A 25,166-nucleotide genomic window follows, 5' to 3' on the forward strand; every position below is an offset into this window, starting at 1 on the left:
CTGGCTTCTTGCCAAACCTGCTCAGGGGAAGTGGGAGGACAGTGAGGGTCCTAGAAGTCAGGGCTTCTGGACTGGAACAGCACTGCTCCAAGGGCTGGAGGCAAGGATGCCACGAGCAGGTGGAAACATATGGACAGAGGGTCTGGGCCATGTAAAAGCCAGGACATGAGAGGACTGAAGTGGGAGAGAGAGTTCCCTCTCTCTTGACCTTAGGTTTCCCTCTCCTCTCTGCACATCTAAGCTGGTTAGGCTTAAAAAGCAGCGTGCTCTCCTCCTCCCTGCCCTACGAAAACAGAGACTAAAGTCAAACTTGGAATTCCCCACTGCCTCATCACTGGGGAGACAGGGTCTTGGTGGTGATCTCACCCCATCAGAAACCTTTCTGTGCACAAGGCTAGCGAGCAATGAAAAGGGAGGCCGGGGAGGAGGAGGGGAGTCATGGCAGGAAACCAAGAACACATCAGACACTCTAAATTTAGATCGTTTTATTCAGCTTGGACAATATTCCTTGATTTCTTATTGTTCGGGAGAGGGCAGAGGGCAGGGGATCTATTGAAAGGCTTTGTCCTGAGAGATGCCACTTTGTCTGGGTATACGGCTGCGGAGCAGTCGCAGATTGGATTGGTCTGGCATGGGCAAGAGGTGCATGTCCCACTGCTCCAAGTGGCCATGGGATGGGGTGGTGTGTAAGCATCTCTGAGCAGCTCTGGTACCTGAGAGGCAGAGCTCTGGGGTCCCCTCAACCCTGTGCACCCACCACATCCACAGTTAAGGTGGTGGTAAGGACTGGCACGAGGGTCCCTCAGCAAGCACCCATAACCTGTGCGCGGTGCCTTTGCTTTGGGGCAGGTCCCCATGCCAGCAGGGTGTCAGACACAGGGTGTGTAGGATAAATACACACCCGCTCTATACATCTCGCTGCCTTTCCGGCATTGCAGCTCAAAGTCTATTTTTAAACTCCCTCCTTTATTACACAGGCCACCAGATAGCAACAGCCTGCCTGCTGCCATGCCAGGGGTGCTGCTCTCCCACGCATCCCAGGGAGCAGAGTGTCCTCCACAGTGGGCAGGGGTCACCCTGCCCCAGGACGGACGTGGGACGCAGGGTGGGCTGTGGGCATGGACCCACTCGTCTCCCCCATCACAGGCTTAGACCGCAGCAGTGCCCAGCTGCATTTGTGCTGTTGTGAACCAGCTGCTGGCTGTGACGGCACAGGGCTGCCACAGGGTGTTTCGTCCTGCTGTGTCAATGAGATGCCCGTTTTGCTCAGGGTCTGCAGCTTACAGGAGGTAAATGAGCTGAGGGTTGGGCTCAGCATCACCAAATCCACTTGCCACTGGTGTCAGTGCAAACCGAATGGGCATGGGAGGGAGGACCAGCTCTCACGGGTAATGCACACAGGGCTTTCCGCCTTGGCTGGTGCCCTGACCCGTGGTGAGCAGTATTTAGAGTGAGTTTTGCTCTGCAACATGAACAGCAATAGCAGGTGCAGGGGGAGGGAGAGCCACTTGCTTTTGGTTTTCGACCCTCATCTTCATTTCACATCATGAGTCATGTTACGTTCTAAGCTGAGTAACTGCTGGGGCTATTTTTACTTCAGCTCAGCAAGCTTCCTTCTCACTGCTGCCACTGCCACCGCCGCTTGCTGCGGACCCAGGGGCAAAGGATGGGGAGATGGTGAGTGGCAGAGGCTGAGGGCAAGGGGAAGTGGTGTTTGGGGTGGTGTCAGTGGAAAGGGGGACCATTGCCCACCTAATCAATTTGGAAATAGAAATAGTATATGCCTCTTGAAAAACAACAGATGACCTGTGATGTGTGGCGTATTCACACATACACACACACATATATATTTATTATACTGGTAGAGGGGAAGGGGGGAGGGAGAGAAATTCCTTTCGAGTGCTATTCACCAGTCTGGAAAAATAAAGAAGGAAAGCAGAACATTTTTTCCTTTCATCAAAACAGGAAAGAGAGGGGGAATGGGGTGGGGAGCAGATCCATAGACATAATGGACGGTTGCCAGAGTAAGGAAATTGTTCCCTTCTACCCTAAACTTGGGGGTTGGGGTGGGGGAGAAATATATGGTAGCGTGAGCAGGGAAGGCTGCATCCCCTCCTCCCCACCTGGTGCAGGAACGTGTATGCACATGGGAAAGCGCTGGGAAACCAGTCCCCCCGGCTTTGTGTTCTGTCTTTGAATGCTACTTGAGTGGCACATCCAGAGAGGTGTGAAATGCCTTTGCCTTCTCCTTCACCCCAAAGCGCAGGGCAGCAAGCTGCAGCTGGCATGAGCCCTCTCCCTCTGCTGTTGGCAGTGGCTGTGCTCTGCCCACTGCATGTGTCTGTGCACTTGTCCCTCTTACCTATCCTCTCCTCTTTGCCAGGCTTCTGCCAGGAACGGGTGAGATGAAGGAGGTGGTGAGGCACTGGGGGAGTCTTATCCCTCCTCCAGGGAGAGACAGGCAGAGGGGGTGGGCTCCTGGAGGAAGCCTAGCAGGTGCCATCGAGTTCCTGCTTGCCAGGTGACACCTTCCCTTTCCCCTGGAGCCAGTTGCTCTGTGAGGGCTTTACTCATCCTTGGAAAGCATTTTCCCTGCCAGTGCCAGGGGGAAGAAGGTGAATTATGCAAGCCCTGGGCTCCCTGAGGCTCTGCCTTTCTCCAGCACCACATATAAACACCAGGCTCCCTGCTTGTCTGTTTCCTTCCTTTTGTCTCTCTTCTCTTTTCCTCCTTTTTTTCCTCCTTTAGACTGAACTCAGGAAGTCAGGGCAGCTTCCACGGCGGCAGCCTCTGGGACAAACGGAGTAAACTGCAGCGTAAGCTACATACGATGACTCTGTTCTGACTGCTTGGGTCAGGATAAACCTCATACAACCAGGTGATATGGCATAAAACCAATGCGCCCACAGAACAGGCCTCCTGGTGTAAACTAGCCATAAAATTTACTCTAGGTGCTTCATTTCAGTGTCACAGCTGCTCCCCTCCATTGACGGCTGTGGCAGCCCCACAGAGTAGGCGTAGGGATTGCTCATCATTTTCCTGAACTTAGAGACAGAAGCAGGAGCAACACCTAAGTTAGATACCTTGAGTGGGCTGGCTGACTACACGTTGGCTGTCAACACCTCCTAATATCTTTCCATTGATTGTTTTTCAAAGTAGGACTCATCATGGAGAGGCTGAGACATCTCAGCTGTTCAGATTGAGTCTTGCTTTCCATTGTAAGCCCTGTTTTTCTTCCTGTTGTTTCACAATTCTCTCCCCCCTCTAAAAAAAAGTAAAAACAGAAAAATAAAAAGAAACTATCACCCCTCACATCGTGCCTCTATGCATGGTGGCTAGTAGATAATTTTTTCCACAGACATGAGATGAAGGGAGAACTGCCTTGCAGCAAGGAACTGCTTATTGTCCTCAGACACGTGTTGCCCTCCTCCCTAGTAATAAGAAAACAATTGAGGAGATGAGTTCAGCTGTTTGTAGGTTAGCTGTAGTGGTGATGAAGTGCTATAGGTTCTTATGAAATCTCTGTTTTTATTGTGGTTTGTCTGTGGGGCCACTGCCAGCTAGCAAAGTTGCAACTGGACCTTGTCAAGTTGTGATGCTCTAATGCGACATTTTTATGGTTCAACCGCTTCATGTAGCCCCAAAATATCTTTCCACCATATGCAATGGCGGTTTCTAACTCTTGTCCTGTGACATCTGGGACACTAATAGCCCTAAAGGCCTTCACACCCACCCCACAGGCCAGGTGAGGGGAAAATAGAGTCATCCTCATGAGATTTAGGTGTTCATGGGATAAATGAAAAGCTAATTTCACAAAAGCAAAAGAATCAAAGGAGCACCCACCTGGCTCAAGGCACAGCAGTTTTAAGTGCACATGCCCCTATTGAACTCAACGCCAACGAAAATGGCCCAGGCTTTACGAGTCTAAAGGCCTCACTAGAGAAAAATCTGTCCCCGTCTTAAAAGCAGGAAGAGTAAGGAAAAGCAACTGAAGCCTGAGCAGCTTGAATATCATTTTGCTCTGTTTCCAGGCAGGGTCATAGGTAGATGATTAGCAAATTCCAAACATCCTCTTCCTTGCTGTCTGGAGGTTCAACAGGGATTAGCTTTTTGTTTCTGATGTTGAGCTTCTAAAAACTGTCCGGCATCATTCACATGAAAATAAATAACTCTATTTCTATTCCAGCTCACATGTAATGTAGCCGGATATGTTGGCTTTTTTTTTTTTTTTTTTTTTTTAGAAAAAAAGCACCACACATAGCCCCCCCTCAAAACCAGGCCCTTCAGCAGCTCTTGTTACCAAGCAAGAAATTTGCAGCAGTCCGTGCTGGCTTACTGCTGAGTCCTTCTCCTCCCCAGCAATGATATCTCTCCCTGCTGAGGAGTTTGATCAACCCTCCCACGAGCAGGCTGTTCTGTCCTGGCCAGGCAGTCACTACAGCCTGGGGACCCCCTACACAGCTTGAACAAGGTGGCTTGAAGGTGTTGGAGCCACATCAGGTTACTTGAGGGTAGAGATCCTCAAAGAGCACCTGAACTTCCATTTACCCCTTAAGAAACTTTAAACACATGATGGGGTCATGGACGTTCAGGACCTAGCTGCCCTCAGCTCCCTCTACACAGATAGAAGGACTTCCAGAAGCTGGTTTGCCCATCCGAAATCCTCATCATTCCCCCTGCTGACGACCAGGGAGCCCAGGGCTATGGCATTCCTTCGCCCAGTGCCATCTGGAGTGAGGTGAAATGGACCCAGGCCCTCTTAAATCCTTTTTTTGGAGCCTCCTACGCATTTCAGAAGGTGTTTTAGTGCCCAGGTAGACATTAGGATAGCAGCTCCACCCTGCTGGGGGGTCAGACCCAAACTGTCATCATGTGAAATGGCTGGTATGCTGCTGGTAGGACAGGATGGAGAATTAGGGGAATTCTAAGAGCATCCTGAGGAATTTGGGGTAGGACAGCGTTAACATGGCTGGAGCATGTAAGATAAAGTCCTGTTAAGGTGTCTGGCAGTGGAAACAAGCAAAGGTATGCATTGCATTTCCACTTCCTCCCACTTGAGCTCCAAAATTAGGACCAAGTCACTTCAGACTCTATCTGAGGGACTCCCAGGACACTCCTTATGTCTGCACTCATGTACCTCAGATGGCCTGGGCTTTGGAGCTGGCATGGCTTTGACGAACTTTCCCCCTGTGAGGAAATATGCCCCCTCTTCTTCTGGGTGAGGGTGAAGTGCAGTGATCCCTTGTGACCAAAGAGCATCTTGACACACTGCCCTGCCCCAGGACCTTTCATTTTGTGTTTGAGTTACCTGTCTCTGTGATGGGAGAGGCAGAGGAGCTACGCTGTTTTAAGAAAGCTATGGAAGACCCCCAGTCCTCCTTGTGTCCCTGTGCTTCCTGACCAATGTCTACATCCATGAGACAAAAGTCAGGTTTGGGGGTGTAGCTAGCCAAGCTAGAAGTTGTGGTCAGATGCCTGCTACAGAATGGCCGTTGGTGGGCTGCCTGCTGCTCAGTTCTGGTAGCTGCTCCTCGTACCCGGACAGTGCATACATGAGTGCTGGTGTGAGACCGTGTGTTTTAGAGAGGGTTGTCTGCATGAGACTCGCAGGCACCTAGCCAGTCTAAGGGAGCATGGCACGTGTGATGCTGTGAGATGAGGCCACTGGTGTGCCGGTGGGTGTTTGTATGTGAGAAAGGAAGAGAGAGGGGGAGAGTGAAGGAGAACACATGGATGCCCAGGGATGTGTGAATGAGACAAAATTTGCACGTAGCTGTGCATGTGTGCGGCTCGAATAGAAGTGTGTGCGTAGCATAGAAAAAGCAGGGAAGATGCTTGGGATTCAGAGCGAATGCCTGCCGAGTGCCTGCGGTGCATGACAGTGCAGGAATGTATCAGTGGATACGAGCCTGCACAAAGATGGTGCAGAAACCCCTCTTGGTTGTGCCTAAAGTGTGCTTTGCAAGTGCAGCTCCACACCAGGAGTGGATGAGAGGGTGTGCATATGGGTGTTTTTCCAATAGGATATGACTCTTCCTTGAACTCACCTGTTAGCAGCCTTTCCCTCCCCATCCCCCCCCCCCCCCCCCAAATATCTGCTTGCTTATTTCCCTTCAGATGTTTATTACATCATGCAGATAATCATGCAGCAAAATACCTCTTGGTGCCACAAGCAACACCAGATTGTTTTGCAGAAACGTTTAAATTTCTCTGGCTTTTTTTTTTTTCCCTGCACACAAAGAGATGTAAGATATTAAAGCTGTCTCTCTCCCCAGAGCTAGTGGTGTAGCAGGGCAGGGAAGAAGGTGAGTGGAGCTTAGAGAAATGGGCTCCAGACTGCAACAGTAAGAACCCGGGGCCACAAAAATAACAAACTACCGTGCTGGTGCTGGGAACTCCTCTCTTATCTCTTGCCGAGGAGGAAGGAATTTCTGTCCCCATTCCTCACGTGATATTAAAGCCACATTATACGGGTTATTGCAGCGTTAGTCATTTTTAATTAATTTATCATTTAAATTAACACACTTTTTATTTTGTCAGCAATGAACTGCTTCTCCCTCACTAGATTTTTTGCCTTGATACCCAGCCAAGAGGAGGATGGCAAGTTATGCTCCACCCATCTCCTCTCCTTTATAAAAGGAGCAGCCCTGAGTGCCAGTTTAGTCTCTCTTGCAGCTCGCAGAGTAAAATAAAGACCCATCGGCTCACTTGCCTCCCCTTCAATTTTACCTTTCCTGCTTTTTTTTTTTTCTTTCTTTCTTGTTGCAACAGAGCGCAGGAGGCAGCAGCAGCTCTGCTCTGAGGCTTGTCAAGGCTCAGCGCACGCACACACACACACACGCAACCCAGCGCGAAAACATTTGCTCTCACCTGTCTCTAAACCCAAAGCAAACCTCACGTCCAAGCAAACTGCCAACACTTCGAACGCGAAGGCACCCAAGCCAGAATCTAATGTAAGGGGAAGAAATCCAATGTACGCTAGGAACTTTTCACTAGAAAGCAAGTGGGCGTAAGGAAGAAAAGGAGCATTTTAAGAAAAGAACACCTTAAGGAAGAAGATTTTATTTTCTGGATTCCGTACCAAACTTTGAAAAAGTTTTTTTTTGTTGTTTTATTATTTTGTGCATCTTTTTCTAAGAACATTGAGTTGCTACCTACATGTAAAACCTTTTACATATATATATTTTTTAGAAGGAAGAAAATCAAGAGGCAAAATAGCATGTGGACCACCTAGCAGAAGGCAATACCGAAGCATCCCTTGCAGCGAGGGGGACGCAGGCTCTGGATGCGTATCATTTCGAGGGACTGCATTTTTTGTCCACCAGGCTTATGAGATAGCACAGAGGCAGGCGAGTCGCCGAGACTCCTGTCTCCCCTCACCGCCACCACCGCCAGCTCCACTTCCAAGGGCTCCCGCAACTCTCCCACCAGCAGCCGGCTCGGAGGGGAGATGGGAACGCGCGGCGCCCTCGATGCCTGAGGCCGGGCGGCCGCGGGGCTGCGTGCGGGGCTGTCTGCGGGAAGCGCTCCTCCGGGGCTCGCCGTCCATGTGCCCGCAGCCGGCGGGGCCTGAAGTCGGGATGAATTTCGGCGTGGTCTTGGCGTTCATCCTCTCCCTGCCTCTGGCCCGCCTGGAGGTGAGTTTCCCTCGCCGGCAGCGGGCGGTGCTGCCGAGCTGCGAGCCCCGGAGTCGGGAGGGGGAGACCGGCGGCGGCGGCGCCTCCAGCCCCTCAGGTGCGGCGGGGTGAAGCCCGGGGGCGGCCGCGGGGAGAGCGGAGACGCGTGGCGGGGGCAAGGAGCCCGGGCGGGCGGCGGCTTTCCTGCCCCTTTCTGAGGGAAGGGCTGCGCGGCCGCGGGCAGGCGCACGGCAGGCAGGGCCGGCCGCCCCCGGCCCTGAGGGGAGCGACCGTTGCCGGTTTCCCGCCCCCCAGGCGCGGGCGCCTCTCCGCAGGACGGGCCCTGCGGGGGGGCTTTGCGTGGCGGTAAACCCACCCGTGCCTGTGTCCCAGGCTGGAGCCAGCGCCGGGCGGCGGGGCAGGGGAGGCCAGGCTGAAGCGCTCCCTGGTTACTGGGGGTGCTGCTGGGGAGCCCACAGCTTCCCGCCCCTTCGCCAGCTTCGCCCAGCGCCCGGGGTGCGGCGCCCGCCGGCGGCTTGGCTGAGCCTCTTGCCCCCTCCAGGTATTTTGGCATCACGGCAGCATGCGTGAGGCAGGCACCGAGGCACCAGAATAATGCACTGTGTGAGACCCAACTGGGCATCGCCAAGGGGCCAGTGGAGACAGGGCAAGGGGGCTTTGAGTGGGGCGAGGAAGGGGACAGCGTGGTTAGAGACACTGATACCGGGTGGCACAGTGATTCGGTAAGGTGTGTGTCTAGCTGGGGCCATGGGAAGAGGCAGGAGATGAGTATTGCTGCTGTGCTTGCGTGGTCACACGAGCATCTTGTCCCGCAGTCCTCCTGCATGCACTGCCCAGCAGGAAGCTAGGCACAGGGTGGGGGGCAGGTGGTGGATTTGGCTGATGAACGTACACCCAACCCTCAGTTTCCCTATGTAGAAGTCAAAGCCTCACCCCAAACCACGGTTGAGGAAAAGCAGTCCCAACACCCCAAATAAATACTTTGACCTCTGCTGCCATGTTTCATCATCTGATCATGTGCAGACTGGGGGGATCAGAAGACCCCTAAACATTTACTCACAGCACTTGCTTCACGCTTCATCTCCACCTAAGGTGGCAAAACCGTGGGTTGGATCTGCAGCTTGGGGGTTGTCAGGGCAGGAAATATCCTTCCACCAAAACTTTCTTCCCTTTGCATCGTTTCTTTCTCTTCCTCATTTTTGGGCAGGGTGGGTGGGTGGGAGGATCCCCTTGTGAGGTGGCAGGGAAGGGGTTGAATGCAAAGCATCACATCACCTCCTTATGGGCTCATTTTGCCCTTGCCTAAGCCGCAAAGGGAAGCAGTTAGAGCTGTGGGCTGCCCAGTGGTTGTGTTTGTTTTGGGCAGAGGATGGTATTTCCTCTGTGGGTGGCTCAGATCTTTCTCCAATGCAGTGTGAAACATCAGCTATGGTTGGCACTGGGGAAGGGTGAAGATGGAAGTGTCTGATCCCAGGGGGGCTGTTATTCTGTGCTGTAATCACATTGAAAGACTGCACAGCACTGTGACAGCCTAGTAGGGTTAGAGTTTGGGAATCCTGGCGCTAGGTTTCTCGGGAGGAATTTGTCATTTTATGACCAGAGGACCAAGGTTTCTGCTTGCATAGATGCTTCTGTCTGCAGCCGGTACCCACATCTACTTTGAGGGCAGTGTGTTGCACCCTCTGCACCGGGTGCATTACAGCATGACTCCTACCAGGCTGCTGAACCATAGCCATCCTCTGAACCAGGCTTGCACCTCCTCCCCAGTCCTGCTGGAGAAAGCGCACTGGGAACAGCAGCTCCCCGGATCAGCGGAGGCCTGAGCCAGGAGATGGAGCCTCCTGAGTCCCTCTCCCTCTTCTATCACACCCATCTGGAGCTGGAGGGCCCTGGAGCTCTTCCAGCCGGAGGGAGTAGGGAGTATGAGCCTCAGTGGGAAGGTATTTGCCAGTTGGGAAGCGAGGATACTAAAGTGATTTGCATTTGCCCCGCGGGCTGTAATAGTTGCCTTGCAACATTTACAGAGATGGGCCGAGCTCCGTGTGGTTGTGCTGGGGTGAAGCCCCACTGGCAGGGCTTTCTGGAATTCCCGAGGAATGGGGTGCGGCTGGGAGCTTGCTTATAACCTCGGCCAGTTCCCCGTTGCATCTTTCTGCTGCAAGGCTCCAGGGCTCTTCTCAAGTCATCCTAACATGGGGCTGTGACAAGGACAAAGTAGTGGGTCAGCCGGGATGGATGACACGTCTGGGGTGAGCTCGTGGAAGGAGTCAGGTGAGCTGTCCCTGCCTCCCTCTCACCGTCAGCTGATGCATAGCACCAGGAGAGAACGACGGTGGTTCCTGTACTGTTTCCAGTGCTGCCGGCATACAGCCAGCCCCAGGGGTAGAAATGCCTCCAGCCTCGAAGGGGAGGTGGGGAGCTCCTCCCTCAGGGGGAGCGCGGAGGAGCAGGGTGGTGCAGTGGAGTCCCTCTTGAAATGCGAAAAAAAGGGTGGGTAGGTCTGGCTGTATTTTAGGAACGTGGGCTAGATCAAACGTTAAGTTTTGTTATTTTAAGGCAGGAAAACGTAAGCCACCATCCCAGGTGGAAGGGGCTTGTGTGAGGAGGGTTGGGCCTGCTGTGGGGAGAAGCAAGCGTGGTCCTCTGGCAGGCAGACGTCGGAGTCCCCCTGTAGCCGGGAGCGGTGCTGGAAGGGTAGAAGCCCTGTGCCAGGGGAGAAAGAGCTCTGAGGTTCAGTGGGCTGGTGGCAGGTGCTGCCAGTCTTAGTCTCTGCCAGGGAATGCAGTGGAGTCTCCCCTCAGGGTCCTCACGTCAGCTTCAGAGGGAATTAAAAAATGCTGTTTGTTTGGGTTTTTTTGCCTGGCTGATCATTCAAGACCCAGCTGCCAAGATCCCTTGCAGTGTGGAGGTGCTGGGGAAAGTCCTCCTCTCCTGTGCAGAGGAGCAGACAGCTGGGTGCTTCCCTGCCCTGGACTGGTGCTGCTGCTACCCTAGCGTCTATCTGTGCGCAGTCACACGTTTGTGTGTAGACACACCACCTCAAAAAGGAGGACTGGAGGAGTCCTCACCTTGGGAGTATCCTTGGCTGGTTTCTTTGAGCCCCGAGGGTATGCCTTCCCTGCCAGTTGCACAATCTTTGCTCCCTCCTCCTCAGTATCTGCTGTGTTACCAGGAGAGCCACACCTTTGGGCAAGACTCTTAAACCCCTTGCCTGTGAGTAGCCGGAGCGAGGATCAGAGCACAGCCCAGCATATTGCGTGCGCCACCTCAGCAGCCACCTCAGCAGCGGCTGATCCGAAGGGGACTTTTCAGCATCACTGGTGCTCAAAAGCATATGTTGGCAGAAAGCTCTAGAGGCAAGGGGTGGTGGGGTTATAGGGAGGAGGCTGATTTTGGGAGATCATGTGTGTGGGGAGCGGGGACAGGGGAATGTCCTGTTTGCAGGGCATTGCTGCTTGTGCATTAGTTTGCAGCAGCCAAATGGTGCTGCTGACATCTGGGAGGAGGGAGGCAAAGCCCAGAGGCCCTGGTGTCACAGCTGCAGCTGCCAGGCAGGCAGGGCTCCTGCCCAGGTGCTCTGCTGCCTTGTCCCAGGTGTGCGGTGGCTCTCTCCCCAGCAAGTGCCAGCAGCCAGGGGGAGGGGACGTCCCTCGAAGGGGTCTGGCAGAGTGGGGAGTGCCCCTGCAGTTCAGGGGAGAGACAGGCACTGGGAGCAGAGGGAGGGAGGGAGGGAGGGAAGAACAAACTTACTTTTTTTCTAGGAATTCAGGGCCTTGCAGGAGTACGAGGCCAGGCCTTGGGGCACTTGACAGCCAGCCAGGAGTCCATTGAGACAAAAGTCTTCTTTGATCTGCCGCACAGTTAAAAAAGGAGATTGTTAACCTATGTTAGACAAATAACTCCAGAGGAGCTGCTAAGCAGGAAAAGCACCAGCTGCTTGGTCTGGTCTGTTGAGGACCCCACCTCCTGCAGTGCTCCTCCATCTTCTGACACCATGGGATCAGGTGGAGGTGGCTGACGGACCTCTGCTTCCCCTGTGGCCCGTCTGGCGAAGTGCCCCAAGCCTAGGTGCATGTGGTGCCCCAGTCTCAGAGCCTCCCAGGCGTAGGGCTGGGATGGGGGGCCAGGGGCATGGCTGTTCCCAGTCACAGACCCCAAATGGAGCAAGGACAAGCCATGCAGCTCAGGTCTGCAGAGCTGCTCTAAGGCCGGCCTTGGACCGGGTTCTGCAGTACAAGAGGGAACTAACAAGCTTCACAGGCTTGTGGCTGTCACCGGCAGCAGAGCTGCCTCACAAACCCGGGGGAGGAGGCCGGGATTATGAGCCATGTGGGCTGGTGATACACTGTAGCCATGCTGGTAGTATCTGCAACAAGAAAAATTTGGCACCTAAAACTGCTGCTGTGAGCAGGGAGAGGAGCTTATTCCTACAGGCGGTCTCCAGCAGTACAGCTCCTGAGGGCCTCCCTGATTCGTATCTGTTCCCCCTGCTCAGTTAGCAAGGTGACACCTCCCAGCTCGCCTCCAAAGTCACCGAGTCTTGAGTCTCGTAACACCTGCCCACACTCTCCCCCAGTGAGTGCCAGAGTTTAAAATAAAGTTCAATTTCCTACTCGTATTAAGTGTCAGGAAGGACCAGGGGCACCCATGCACAGCAGCATTTGTACACAAATGCATTTGGCAAACAGGTGCAAACATTAAAAAGCCTGCAAATTCACTACCCGGCGCTGAGCTCTGGCTACAAGTACTGGGAGTTGCAAATGATCCCTTTTCTAGTAAATGTGTGTGGTGCAAGGCAGGGAAACGCTGCAGAGCCTTTCCAGCACTGGGCTGTTGGTCCCACTCTTCCTCATGCAGCAGGAGTTGTCAGAAGGCATCTTTTTCACAGCTATTCAGTGATCCCTGAATTATACAAGTCTCTCTCTCACTGTGCATTCGTCACTGATGCTGCTTCCCTCTCCTCGGAGACTGAGGAAGTAACGCCTGGGGATGTAAAATCTGCTTTTTGCTGTAGGCAGACAGCCAGATCTGTGGTGAGATGTGACAGTGACAGGGACGGAGCAGGGCAGAAAGGCTTGATCTGACTGGAGCTCTGGTGGATCTCGCTGCAGAGGTTTAAGATGCTAGTGTTGTCTGCTCTGCAGCTATCCCAGGGGGTTTCTGCCCCGTGACTTGGGCTGCAGCTCAAGACACTGCATCCTAGTTTAAGTTATAGTATTAGAGAGTGGGCTAGCAGGGCTGAGGAGGGAGCACTCCTATTACACTGTTACTAGAGGCAAAGGGCTGGTGGCCAAGGGACAAGCACATGCGGGAGGGTGCCAGGCTCAAGCAGCCATGCAAAAGTGGCTGCTGGTTTGGGTTAAAGCCCTCAAGGTTTAAAAGCCAACATTTAACCACCTGCCTGGTGGTTTTCCTTGACTCCAAGTGGAAGGGAAATGTTCTGCACTGAATGCAGGCAGGGAGGGAATGAAAAGCTATGCTCTAGAAGGACCACACACACGCCACCAACTACCCATAAAAACCCACATGAAAATCCCTGCGTCTCACAAGCACACAAGCCAAGCTCTCCTCTCAGTTACAGGGGCATGTGTAGGGCTGTGGCTCAGACAGCATCCAGCACCCGGCTGAAAGAGCAGCTTTTCTGCATGAGTAGCCCTGAAAGAAGAGAGCTAGGAGCTAAGCAAACACTTTGGACAGTACTTTCCCCCGTCTCTTTTTCTAGTCTTTCGGAAGTACATTTTAATCAGTGCTTGCTTTCCCACACCGCTCCTTTGTAGTCTTGTTAAGTGCTGTCACTGGGGCCCATTCAAGCCTGGTGCTGGAGTAAAATTCCCAAGAGACTGATGGCATTGCACCTGCCTGCACCAACCCTGCATTTGGTCCATCGTCTGATATCTGTAAACCTGCTTACGCAAGTTTTTTTGGCACTGGCATGCAATGACATCCAAACTCCCATGTTTCTTCATCCCAATCAGCTTCTCAGCCCACCGCCTCAAACAGTCCTCCCTGCAGCTTTTGTGGTTTCATTGCGGGCCCATGCTGGAGCAGCCTCATGCTGGAGCTGCCTCAGCTGCGAAGGTTGATCTTCCTCTCCACCCCCACCTGTTTTTTTTTTTAAGAGTATGCAAATGCTGTATATTATTGGGCCGCTGTGGTTTGAAAACACACGCGCACGCACACGCACATACACACATTATCTGACAAAGCCCGTGAGGGAGTTTCATAACGGAGGGAAATATTGGGAAGGTTTTATCTGATAGTGTAAGGGAAGTCTGTTAAAATGCCTTTACTGCAGGCAGCAGGAACGAGAGGCCACCTGGAGAAGTCATACAGCACCGGAGAAGGAAGCCTTGCTGGCTGCTTGCACAGTATTTGGGGCTCTGCTGCACAGCCCGGGCATTTTATGGCTTTTTCAGTCTCCTGAGCACTTTGTGAGAGGTAGCAAGAGGGGGGCTCTCACTTTTGCCTAGGTTTCAGTCTTGTGCCTTCAGGAGGGCATGTCTTTGCGTTTCGCTGGTTCTGTTGTGCCTCCTCCATGCTCCTTCGATTTGCCCCACTCCTTCTCTGTGACACAGTCAGTATTTGCAGATCACCTCTCTAATGCTTCTTTTTCCTATTCTTTTTGTCATCTGGCAGGGGGACCCCATACCTGAAGACATTTATGAGATTTTGGGTGGCAGCTCAGTGCGATCCATCAGCGACCTCCAGCGTGCCCTGCGGATAGACTCCGTAGGTAAATCCCCTCTTCACCAAACACTCGTCTATTTTTTATTAACTCTTTGTGGGGTGGGAGGGGATGGATATTCTGTTTTCCAGCAGGCACATTATCAACAGACCTCACTATATAGGAACCATTCAAGAGCTGGCTATTTACAGACCTAGGCCCCCTGAAACCTGTGGGAGTTAGGCAACTAGATACCTTTTTAGATCTCCTCTTAACTGCCTGGTCTATTGAGGGACACTGGCTTCTGGAAATGATAGATGGGCAAGGTGAGTGAAAGGAACTGAGGTCAACACTTTTCACCCTGGAAGATACACAGGCAGCAGGGCCTGAATTGGCCAAGGATCAGCTTAGGAGGTGGAGAAATGGGAGGTGGAAATAGGGTGATAGAGGAGAAATGGGCTGAGTGAGTTCTCAGGCCACGGGCTCCCAGACACTCGGAATGAGAGCAGCAGAGCACGTGTCTGTGGGTGAGATAGGACTCAGGGGCTAAGTCAGTGTAGTGGTGCTTCACCTCCTGCCCGTAGATAAGAGCTCTGGGGTCTGCAGTGCCTCGGGGTCAATTGGCCAGGGCAGAGCACAGCGCGCGGCAGGAGCGGCGAAGCATGGAGGGGTTGGCACGTGTGGGAATTGGAGCACGCGCCACGGCGGCTGGGCTGGCCCAGGAATTTATTTATAAACGGTCTCTTCAGAGCAAATTCCTTTCTATTCTAACCCTGCTCCCGCCCGTCATCCCCCGGCCCCCCCAGCTCGCCTTCTCTCTCGTGTTTTGTCTGTTTGGAGCTTTGTAATCCTTGCCGAGACACTATCTACGGGGGAACAGAATTTCCTGCTTTTGTTTCCTATGCCAGTCCAACCACTGGCGCAGTCTCAAAAGCATTCCCGCTGCCTTTCAAAACGGCCCTGGAGGGGCAGGGGGGGGGGAAAGCGAGGGGGAGGGCACCAGCTGCGTTCAGCTATTGTTTGCCTTAGAAAGAGGCAACGAGGCTCACCATCACTGCCACGGCCACTCCCTGCCCTCACCAGTTCCCTCCTCCTCATCCACCAGCCACACAATGGGGCAACTTCCAAAATTAGCTGTGCTGGATTGTCCCAGGCTGGTCCCTCCGCCCCAATGTCTTCAGTGCTGACCCGGGGTGTAGAAGGACAACCTGGGGGAGGGAGGGACCAGGATTTCAATGGGAGATTTGTTTCAAGTCAACAGTTGTTGCTACTTCCCCCCCCCCCCCCCCCATCAACTCAACCTCTGCACAAAAGGCAAGCCCCCACCCTCGTTTGATAAAAAGCCAGGCAGCACAGGATGGAGGGGTGGGGAAGGAGCGGCTGAGATGTGTGCAGTCTGTCATGTCCCAGTGTCTAAGGAACAGATACATCTCTATTGCAGTTACTAACTGCCCTCACAATCAAGAAACAAAATGCTCTTCTTTTGTTGGCCTGAAAACCCAGGGGGTATGGGAGAAAGCTGCAGAGATCTGAGTTGCTGGTTTCACTTCAGGGCTTTCCCTGATCAGGGAAACAGAAAATGGTGCTGTGAAGCTGTCTCTTTGTTGCACCCTGTGGCTCTCATCTGCTCCCAGGTAGTGACTGAGGTGCATCACCATTTCCTTGGTCTGTGTGGAATTTGTGTATTAGCAAATAAGTATATTAGCAAAATAATCTCAAAACAGCTGGAGCTATTCCCTGTGCTGTCCATGCACCCTGTATGTGTCACAGCTGCTGCCCTCCACTGACTGCACAGGGAGCCAGGATTAGGCAGCTCCAGAATGCAGGTGCACTGAGATACTGCTCTCCTGACCCAGCAACAGAGGTGTGTAGAGTGGGGAGTAATCTCCCTTAACTGTGGTTGGCTGCAAAGCAGACATGCCTATCTAAACCCGTCATCCAGACACCCTCCGTAGCCCCTAGAGAACTACATGCCCTTCTAGAGCGTGATCTTGCCTCAGGGCAAGATGAATGGTGTCCTAGAATTGATTATGCCTCTCCAGACACTTTAAAGGCTGGCTAGCTGGCTGTCCACCTCACGCATAGATGTTGACTGCTCGGGGTCATGATTCCTGCCTTGTCAATACAGCCTCTGTGCACCCATCCCAAATCCTTCAGCAATTGCTTCAGAGCTGAGCAGAGAGCAAAGTCTCTGCTCCCCCTTTTAAGAGGGCTGCACTAGGGCAGGGCTGAGGAAGAGGAATGGGACATGGTAGGTATGGGAAGTCTGCTCCACCGCACATCTGATAAACAGAGATCTTCCCCTGGCCCAAAATTCCCTTTAAGAAAATTGCTCCCTTGATGCTGACGTCCATTCAGCTTCCTTCAGCTGCTAAAGCAGGTCAGAGAAGGAAAGAGCTGTGGCTGGGTGGGAGCTATCTCTGAGCGCAGCCATTGTCCGGAGCTCAGGAGGGGCTGCGTGTTGGAGTGCTCCATGGGGATTATGGGCATTTCTCTATTCAGCACTTCCTATGGGAAAAAGCAGTGGGGTGGGAGGGAACTGCTCAGGGCTAGCCTGAATGCTATCAGTCTTCCTCTCCCATCGCTGACTGAACTACCTCCCGATCCTGCAGCTTACCTTAGAGTAGTAGAGGGGAAAAGTAATTTTATTTTCTGTTCTTCTGTCACAAAACTGACTTTTAACGTAGGGTGGCTGCAGTGAGTTGGGAGAGAGAAAGCAAGCACCCCACCTCCCACCCATCATCCCCTTCACCTGCCCTCTCACTCTGCGACGCTCCCAGTCCCAAGCCATCCCAGCAAGGCACCTCAATGTTATATACCAAAATTTCTGCTGGTCCCATCTGGTCTCTGCTCCTCCTTGCTGTATCCTGGTCTCAGCTGGCTGATGTGAATCCCTCTGCTACTCCCCTCTGACACAAGAAAGCCCTGCTGTAGGCCTTGCCATCCTTGAGCTGAAGTTTTCCTCTCCCTCTCTCTTCCATGATAGACTTGTTGCTTTGAGCTGCCTAGTCCAAGCCAAGAGTATACCTAGAGTCGTCTGTGCCCCAGCACAGCTGTAGCTTTGTTGGTGGATTTACACCTAGCACGACATACTGGGGCTGTGGCTTATCCCGTGTCTCTGCACTTTGCCTGATGAGCAGAGCGCAAGTGCCTGCTGTCTTCTCCTGCCTCTATCTGGTGCTATTAGGTCATATCATTCCCTTTGCAGAGGAGGATAGCTTGAGCCTGAACCTGAATGCAACTCAGTCCGGTCAAAACCCTGTAGCCCTGTCTCGAAAGCGACGAAGCCTAGGTGAGTGAGGGGTGTTGCGCCTTATGATTGTTGGGGCGCTTACATGAACGGCTGTGGGTGGGTGCAGATACATGTCTGATGTATATGTGTGTGGGTAGAGTGGGAAGAGGTTGTAATGCACATGGGTGTGTAGAGGGATGAGAAGGAGGATCTGAGCCTCACGTAGAATCTGGGAGTTACACCCCAGAAGGGAAGGAGAGAGAGTGTGGAGCTCTGCGAGCTGCTCTGCTTTAAATCCCGCTGGTGCTGATTTACTCTAAAGAAGTGTCCTCTGCCTAGGACTGCTGCTGCAGTGAGGAGCATCATTTTACTGGGGCCTCCTCCACAGGCCACGGCTCTGTCCAGGAAGGGAGCTGGAGGGGTGGGAGAAGGAGAAAGAACGTGTGTGTGTGTATGTGTGTGTGTATGTGTGTGTGTGTGTATGTGTGTGTGTGTGTATGTGTGTGAGAGCCGTGTGGGGTCATTCTCTTCCAGTAAAGGTGGCTGCAGTGGGTTGGTAATAGCTACAAACCCTGTTTCATCTCCCCTTCTTCTCTTGGCCCTCCGTAGATGCTCTGGCAGCAGCAGAGCCAGCTGTCCTCGCTGAGTGCAAGACACGGGCAGTGGTCTTTGAAATCTCCCGCAACATGGTGGACAGCACCAACGCCAACTTTGTGGTTTGGCCACCCTGCGTGGAGGTGCAGCGCTGCTCTGGGTGTTGCAACAACCGCAATGTGCAGTGTCGCCCCACGCAGATTCGTGTCCGGCATGTCCAGGTAAGGGACATACCTCCTGCTCCTCCCGCCTCCCACAGCCCACCTCCATCCTTGCCCCCCAAAACCAAAACTAGAGCAGGTCTCAGGTGCAAGCCTCACACAGCTGTCTGTCCCCTTGCACCCCCCCTGCAGCCACATCTTCTGCATTAGCCACACAACACTGCAGCCTCTGGCACAGGCTGGTGTTCGTGCCAGCTGCTGGGAGGGCTGGTGCTGTCCAGCAGCTGGGGACTGTCACCATAGCAGAGCTACAGGGCACAGTCCCCAGCTGCAGCTCCACACCTCGGCTATTTCTGTGGCTTGAGGCAGCCTTGTCTGCTGTGTTAGACCAGAAGAAACAGGACACTTTCACTGTGGGAACTGTTTTTGATGCAGAAAGAGGAGGGCTTGCAGTGTCGGTCTCCATCCCGCTGCTGCTGCTGCTGCAGCTTCTTCCGAAGACATGCACTGGAGCAACTTCTCCTCTTTCTCAGCCCCACAGTTACCTCCTTACCCACTACAGCAGCAAGCAGACACCTCATGGCTGACCTCTTGCTTTGATCCTGCGCTCCTCACAGCTACCAGTGATCTCCTCACAGCTTCCTCCCAGACAGCTTGTTTAAAAATAATATTCATCTCATACTAATCCTCTGCATGAGCCATAAGAGACTCCCCCAGGCAGACGGCAGAGGTTGGCTGGGAGGTTGTATTCACACAGCCCTCTTCATCAGGAAATTCCTTTCTCAGAAAAGCCAAGCTGAATGAGGGAAAAATGGGGGGGAACAGGAGTTGTTTTTGTGGAAAAAACAAGTGAGAGGTCAAAAGCCAGCCTAAAAAAGTGACCTGGAAATGGTTTCTTTGAGGACAGAGGTCTCTCTATTGTTTGGCTGGAAGTGTTTGTCTAGTGAGCAGCGTGTGGTCTGAAGCGTGTGGAGTGGGCTTTCAAGGAAAGATAAACAGCCTGACTGCTTCAGCTCTGGCTGAGGGATGCTGCTGGGGGCAGTGGGTTTAGAGGAATTCAATCCCAGACGTGCAGCAGAGCAAGTATTTATAGCTTGTGGAGCTCTTCAGGGACCGCAGTCTCATTAGATAAGCTGAGTGGGGTCAGGCCCGGCCACTTTTGGAGTGGGAGGACCCCCTAGAAAGCTTGTGCCCTGTGGTGGGATGTGGAGCAGTGAGTCTTCCCTCTGAGTCAGCACTGGTGGAGAGTCTGAGGGAATTTCCAGAGCACTGCCTTTCCCGTGAAACACAGAGCTGAGGGCTTCAGCCCTGTGAGTTATTAAAGAGCTTGAGACAAATTCAGACAGGCCTCAGCAGAGCTGGTGAAGCTGTGTTTGCTTGCATTGGCCCTGAATTTTTCTCCTTTTGCCCTTCCTGTAGGATCCCGTGGGAATTAATTCTGGTTTCCCCCAGGTCTCCACCATCACATCTATCAGAAACAGGCTAGTGTGTTCTGCATGTCCCATGTTTCTGTCTGTGATCAGCCAGTCATCCTGCTTAAGCGTCAATAGTCAGGAACAGGAGAAACAACCAGTCACATCCAGACTGCCTGGTCTAGGTCTGCTCTGCTGGTGTGTGCAGAATTAGCTTCCATACACACCATCCCTGAACTTGACCCATGCTCTATAAACTGCCTTCTGACCCTTTAGGAAGAAAGCCAGTACTGAAGCATACTGATACTGATTATTTTTACAGAGTGGGAGCTGCAGCTGTATTAATCTTTTGCTTGCCTCTCTCTTCCAAATAGGTGAACAAGATCGAATTTGTCCAGAGGAAGCCAAAATTCAAAAAAGTCATTGTGCCTTTGGAGGACCATGTGCAGTGTCGGTGTGAAGCAGTGTCCCGTCAGCCCCCCAGGAACAGCCGGCCAGGGCCACGTGAACAGAGACGTAAGGATCTTGGCATTGGGACAGTGGAGGGAGGTGTGAGAAGAGAGGCTGGGGAGAGAGGAAAGAGCCCTCCGCTGGTTTCAATTTTCTTAGTTCCAGTGAATCCCATGGGCCTTGGCTGGTTTATACCAGCCGAGAGACCTTTCCCAGGATGTCTGCCTGCAGCGAGGGGCTGAAACCAAGGGAGGTGAAGGAAGGAAAGGTGAGAGGTGAGGGAAAGGGCATCACGGGAAAAGGGAGAGAGCAGAGACTCTGGAAAACAGAGGACAAGGGACAGAAGAACAGAAGGAGGCCTTGTGGCCCTCCTGTTGCGTAGCCCTTTGTTGATAGTGTGTGGAGAAAGGTATTTCAACGTGAGCCAGCTACCCCTCGCTGTACAGACACTCTCCCCTCTGTTTTGGCAGGCTTGTCACCGTCATTCACCACAGCCGCTGTCTCACAGAGGCAGCGAGTACGCCGGCCGCCAGTGCAGAAGAGGAAACATAAGAAGTACAAGCATGTCAACGATAAGAAAGTGCTGAAAGAAATCCTCATAGCATAGAAGTGCTGGCAGGGGAGAGAGAGCACAAAGCAGGTAACAGCAAGCTGCTTTTGCAGTCGGGAGAGATGTTCTCCTGGGACATGGTTCTGCGCAGTCATCTTGGACCCTTCCCTTAGCACTGGCTGCTCATTCAGTGTGGGGTTACTGCAGGGCCTGGTTATGGTAAAAGCTGGGTTGAAGGAGGAGGAAGGACTAGGATGGGACCCAACGTGTGCATCCTATCTATGGCTTTTTGGCTCTTCACGAAGGTGGAAGAATCATGCTGCAGCCATACTTGCTGTTGAGCTCTGCACTTTCTCTGCCTCACTTATAGGCAGAGAACATGCCTGACTTCTCTCTACACCTAAATCCCCTTGGGGTCCATGCAATTCATCTCTTCTGTGGAGCAACTCCTGTTCTCCTTTCTCTATTGATTCTCTGTTGAAAGCAGAGAATTAATGTTGCTCTGGGGATCCCTTTTCCTTTAATTTCATTAGCTGAGTTGGCAGAAAGACTGAAAAGCAGCAACACTTGTGGTTCATCTCTCTCCTATCAGGAAGCCTGTGTGCATAAGAAAGGTCATACCAGGGAAAGGAGAACTGGAATCTCTGGCAAGAGATCTGGACTTTGTCAGTCCAGGGTCTGATTCTTCTCTCTCTGACTTGTGTAAACAGGAGTAATTCCCTTGTCATCAGAAGAATTTTACTGGTACCAGGGAAAGGAAAATAAGCCCTTGTTCCCCATGAGAGAGGGAAAGGTGCAGAAAAGAGAGAAAGAGTAGCCAGGTCACAGGGCACAGGCTGGGGAGCGCAGGATCTGAATTTAGAGGGAGGCAGCACAACCTAACAGGGAGAGCCCCAGCCTGTGACTCAGCGGTTCCAGCTCTGCTGCAGCCCCTTGAATGCACCTGGATCACCCACTTCACGTTGATTTCCCCTCACCTCGGCAGAGGGGTGACAGGCTTCCACGTGTGGTGTTTCAGGAGCTAGTGATCAGGGGTACCAGGTGGTGTCTTGGGATTGGTATTCCCATGCATAGCACTACAAGGGCTGTGATTATCCCAGGATTCTCCTGCCTAGCCCAGAGTTCCCAGGGTAGGTAGAAGTGATGCAAACCCATGCAAATCTCAGCTCTGGCTTAAGCTGTCCAGAGAAAAAAATAGAGAAGGTCAAAAGCCCTCCTGGGCTTCTAATCTTGCACTTCAACACAAATATTTCCAGAGGAGAAAAAGGGAAAGGAGGGGAGTTGCAGGGGAAGAGGGTTTTGTATTCTAATGCCATGTCTGGTTTTGTTTCACTTCCAGGTTTATTTAATATATTTGCTGTATTGCCCCCATGGGGTCCTTGGAGTGATAACTTTTCCTCTTTGTCCATCTGCCTCGACGTCTGATTCAGACAGCAATTGGTGCTTCCCTTTCCATCAGTGGACCTTCTCCCACCAAAGCCTCTCTCTCCTTTCATTTATTAGCATAATTTTAAAGTTTTACACACACAAAAAAGGACAAATAACATATATATATATATATGTATGAGAAAAGAACAAAGTACCAATAAAACCATGAACCCCGAACCCTGACAGCCACAACATGCAATGAGGACAGAACAATGCCTTCTCTACTCTAGAGGACAGGATGGAAAATGTGAAAAGGAAAGTGGGTCCAATTTCTTCCAAGGGGAGGAGAAAAAGAAATGGACGGAAGGCAGAAGGGAAATATTCTCCCTTTCCCTTGTGTTTCTGGTAAGGCTGGGGGACCTGGCTGAGATCAACACTTGCACTGGACCTAAATTTTGAAAACAGGCATATCTCAGATTGCGAGCAGTGGCCGATGATGGAAAATGCACTAAGGACTTTTCTTGCCCTACCTGGACAGATATATATTTTTGACGTGCGTGTGTATATTTTATTTTAAAAAAGAAAAACCAAAACCACTAAGATATACAACATCTCGGGGAACAGAACAAAAAACAAACAGAAAAAACCCCCACAAACCGAAGAAGCCAAATGCATTCCCCCGCTCCCTTTCCCCTCCTGCTCCTGGTGCTGACTGGAAGGTGTTTGGATTGTGGGGAAGGAGCAGACGGCAGCCGAATTGTCTCCACACCCCAGGCCCCTGCCAAGGGGAGCCATCTTTGCACATGCTGGTGGAGAATTCAACTTTCCAGGCTTGGACTCAATTTTTTTTTAGAATTCGCTCTGTATGTGTGCGCGTGTATATGTGTGTGTATATATATATATACATGTGCGTGCGTGTGTGTGTGTGTATGTGTATTTATACATACATATATAAATATATATATCTGTTCTTAAATGGATTTCATTCCCCAGTGGCAGGAAGCTCAGAGGCATGTGCAGGCATCAGCTTCACTGGGCTGGCAGCAAAGCACACTGCTACTGCGGTGTGCCTGCGAGGTCCGATTGGACAGGCAGGGACACCATTCGATCTCTCTCTGTCTTGTTGCCCCTCTCTCTGACTCTGCACCAACCACCCAGCAGAGCTTCCTTGCAGGAGGCAAAGTGGCACCACAAGACCAACAACAGCCAAACTTAGAAGCATGACTTAATCTCAGTGAGCTGTCCTTGCCTGATCTGTGGTCCTGAAAGCAGAATCATGTCATTCCTCTGAGGTTTTTAACCCCTTCATGGGTGTCCTGCGCACCATGCCTCCACTGCTCTCTCCCTGTCAATGTCCCCACATCTCCCATCATTTCCTCACATTTTCCCTCTCAGATTCCTTCTGGATTTTTGCCTGTTAGGTATTCCCAGCCCACCTAGCTTGGAAGCTGGTCCAAGATGTGGGCAGCTCTGTGTAGATATAAAGAAAGAAATGAGGATGGTCTTTGCAGTTGGCAGCAGCCATCTGAGACTGAAATGAGCTCTTCAGAGTGAGGAGGACTCACAGAACAATTGGAGAGTCCCTCCTGGGCCACTGCCTGCTCCAGAGGAGGGAGGAGGACTCTGCAGGCCAGGGCTATTTCTGCACACTTAATACTCAGTCACCATCAACAGAAATGTTACATATGATGGGTATCTCCAGCCTTACCTCAGAGTCCTGGTCTCAGATTGTGCCGCGCTGTGCACTGCAGAGTTACACACGAGGAAAATGCCTGCCCAGAGCTAGCATGGCAGCCTCTCCTGCCTTCAGCCACTTCTCCCCTCACGCACACGTGCACCCCTATTGCAGGGCAAAGCCCCAGAGAGAGCCGGGGGAAGGAGGCAAAGCCGCAACCTGGGCGCTGTTATAAGTTTTGGAGAGGCCCAGCCCTCACCTCCTGCAAGCCCAGAGCACTTAAACCACTGTCGAGGCGGCGCGTTTTTCCCTCCCTCCATCCCCAACCCCTCAAGTCTTAAGACACTTTGTTTTCCTGTTCCAAAATCTGTTTCATTTGGTTTGTAAAGATGGCGAGGTTTTATTTTATTTTAATTTTTTTGGCTTTTTTTTAAATGTAAGATTAATTTATACTCAGTACTGTATTTAAAGTTGTAAAAAAAAAAAAAAAAAAGGAACTACATCTCAGATAATATTTTCTCTTTCTTTTGTGAGCTGAATGAAACGCAGAGGTCAAACCAGCTCACTGTGGGGCAGAGCAGGATTCCCGAGGCCTCCAGTTTCATTTTCAGGACACTTAATTCTGAGATTGCAGAGAGAAGCAACCAAAGCTGGGAAAGTCCTGGGAGCCCCCACACAGCCCTGCCCACCGCCGGCGGTGCTGCGCCTCTCCTTCCTGCTTGTTGCCCAGTGCTTGGGCTGGTTTGAAATGACTCAGGTGGTGGGACTTTTGTCTCAAAGAGGTCCCTGTCTCCTTAGCTGCTCTGCTTGGACACCCAGCCAGAATTTCCCTGCACTTTCATCTGATCTCCGGATTCCTCTGCTTTGAAGGGCTTGGGACAGCCAGCACTGTTTACACTCCCCAAAGCTGTACAAACAGTCGTCCCCTTCCCTCCTTAGTCACATCGTCTAGACAACGGCAGTCCTTCCCTCAGTCGGAAGGGCCATTGCATTTCCCTTTCCTCCCAGCAAGGGAGGTATCGCACATCTGGCACTCGGGCGCAAGGCTGCGGGGAGCAGGTTCAGGGTCCCCCTGGCACACACACAGCACCCCCAGTCCATGGCTCAGCTCTGAGGAGTGTAGACCCAAGTGGGGACATGTGCTGCAACAGCGTAGCTGGGGAGTATGGTGTCTGCGCGTGCTCCAGGCCATCCTCCAAGGACCAGCCTGGCACTCCCGGGTGTGTGCCTTGCTCCAGTATGGTTCATTTTTGGGTGAGAACACGTTTTCTCCCTGATCCCCTGAAAGGAGCTGAAGGTGAGCTCTATCTACCCCCAAGGATGGAAAGCACAGGCAAAATCCCAGTGAGGGTAATAATCACATGCCTGCTCTAATTTCCTTAGGATAATCTGATGAGAAGGAAGATTTATGGCATGAGACTTC

General features: G+C 52.2%; 1 protein-coding gene across 2 annotated transcripts; it reads left to right on the forward strand.

The window, feature by feature from the left end:
- Window positions 1-1,557: 1,557 nt before the first annotated feature.
- On the forward strand, window positions 1,558-24,248 carry PDGFB (platelet derived growth factor subunit B). 2 transcript variants are annotated; one of them, XM_055809001.1, is made up of 8 exons: window positions 1,558-1,677; window positions 7,192-7,637; window positions 14,274-14,370; window positions 17,510-17,593; window positions 18,143-18,348; window positions 20,075-20,216; window positions 20,621-20,790; window positions 22,040-24,248. In XM_055809001.1, exons 2-7 carry the CDS (start codon window positions 7,473-7,475, stop codon window positions 20,755-20,757), a joined length of 831 nt encoding a protein of 276 aa, XP_055664976.1. In that variant the 5' UTR covers window positions 1,558-1,677; window positions 7,192-7,472; the 3' UTR covers window positions 20,758-20,790; window positions 22,040-24,248. The 2 variants fall into 2 exon arrangements, with proteins under 2 accessions (XP_055664976.1, XP_055664975.1); XM_055809000.1 differs by having other exon boundaries at window positions 1,606-1,677; window positions 6,772-7,637.
- Window positions 24,249-25,166: the final 918 nt, after the last annotated feature.

This window comes from Falco peregrinus, chromosome 6 (assembly GCF_023634155.1).
Source record: "Falco peregrinus isolate bFalPer1 chromosome 6, bFalPer1.pri, whole genome shotgun sequence".
Lineage (NCBI taxonomy): Eukaryota > Metazoa > Chordata > Aves > Falconiformes > Falconidae > Falco > Falco peregrinus.

Bases quoted from the DNA above. Each gene is read 5' to 3' on its own strand.
- PDGFB (XM_055809001.1), top strand. From the start codon at position 7,473: ATGCCTGAGGCCGGGCGGCCGCGGGGCTGCGTGCGGGGCTGTCTGCGG. The intron at 17,594-18,142 runs GTGAGTGAGGGG...GGCCCTCCGTAG, and splicing joins TCGAAAGCGACGAAGCCTAG to ATGCTCTGGCAGCAGCAGAG. The intron at 18,349-20,074 runs GTAAGGGACATA...TCTTCCAAATAG, and splicing joins TTCGTGTCCGGCATGTCCAG to GTGAACAAGATCGAATTTGT.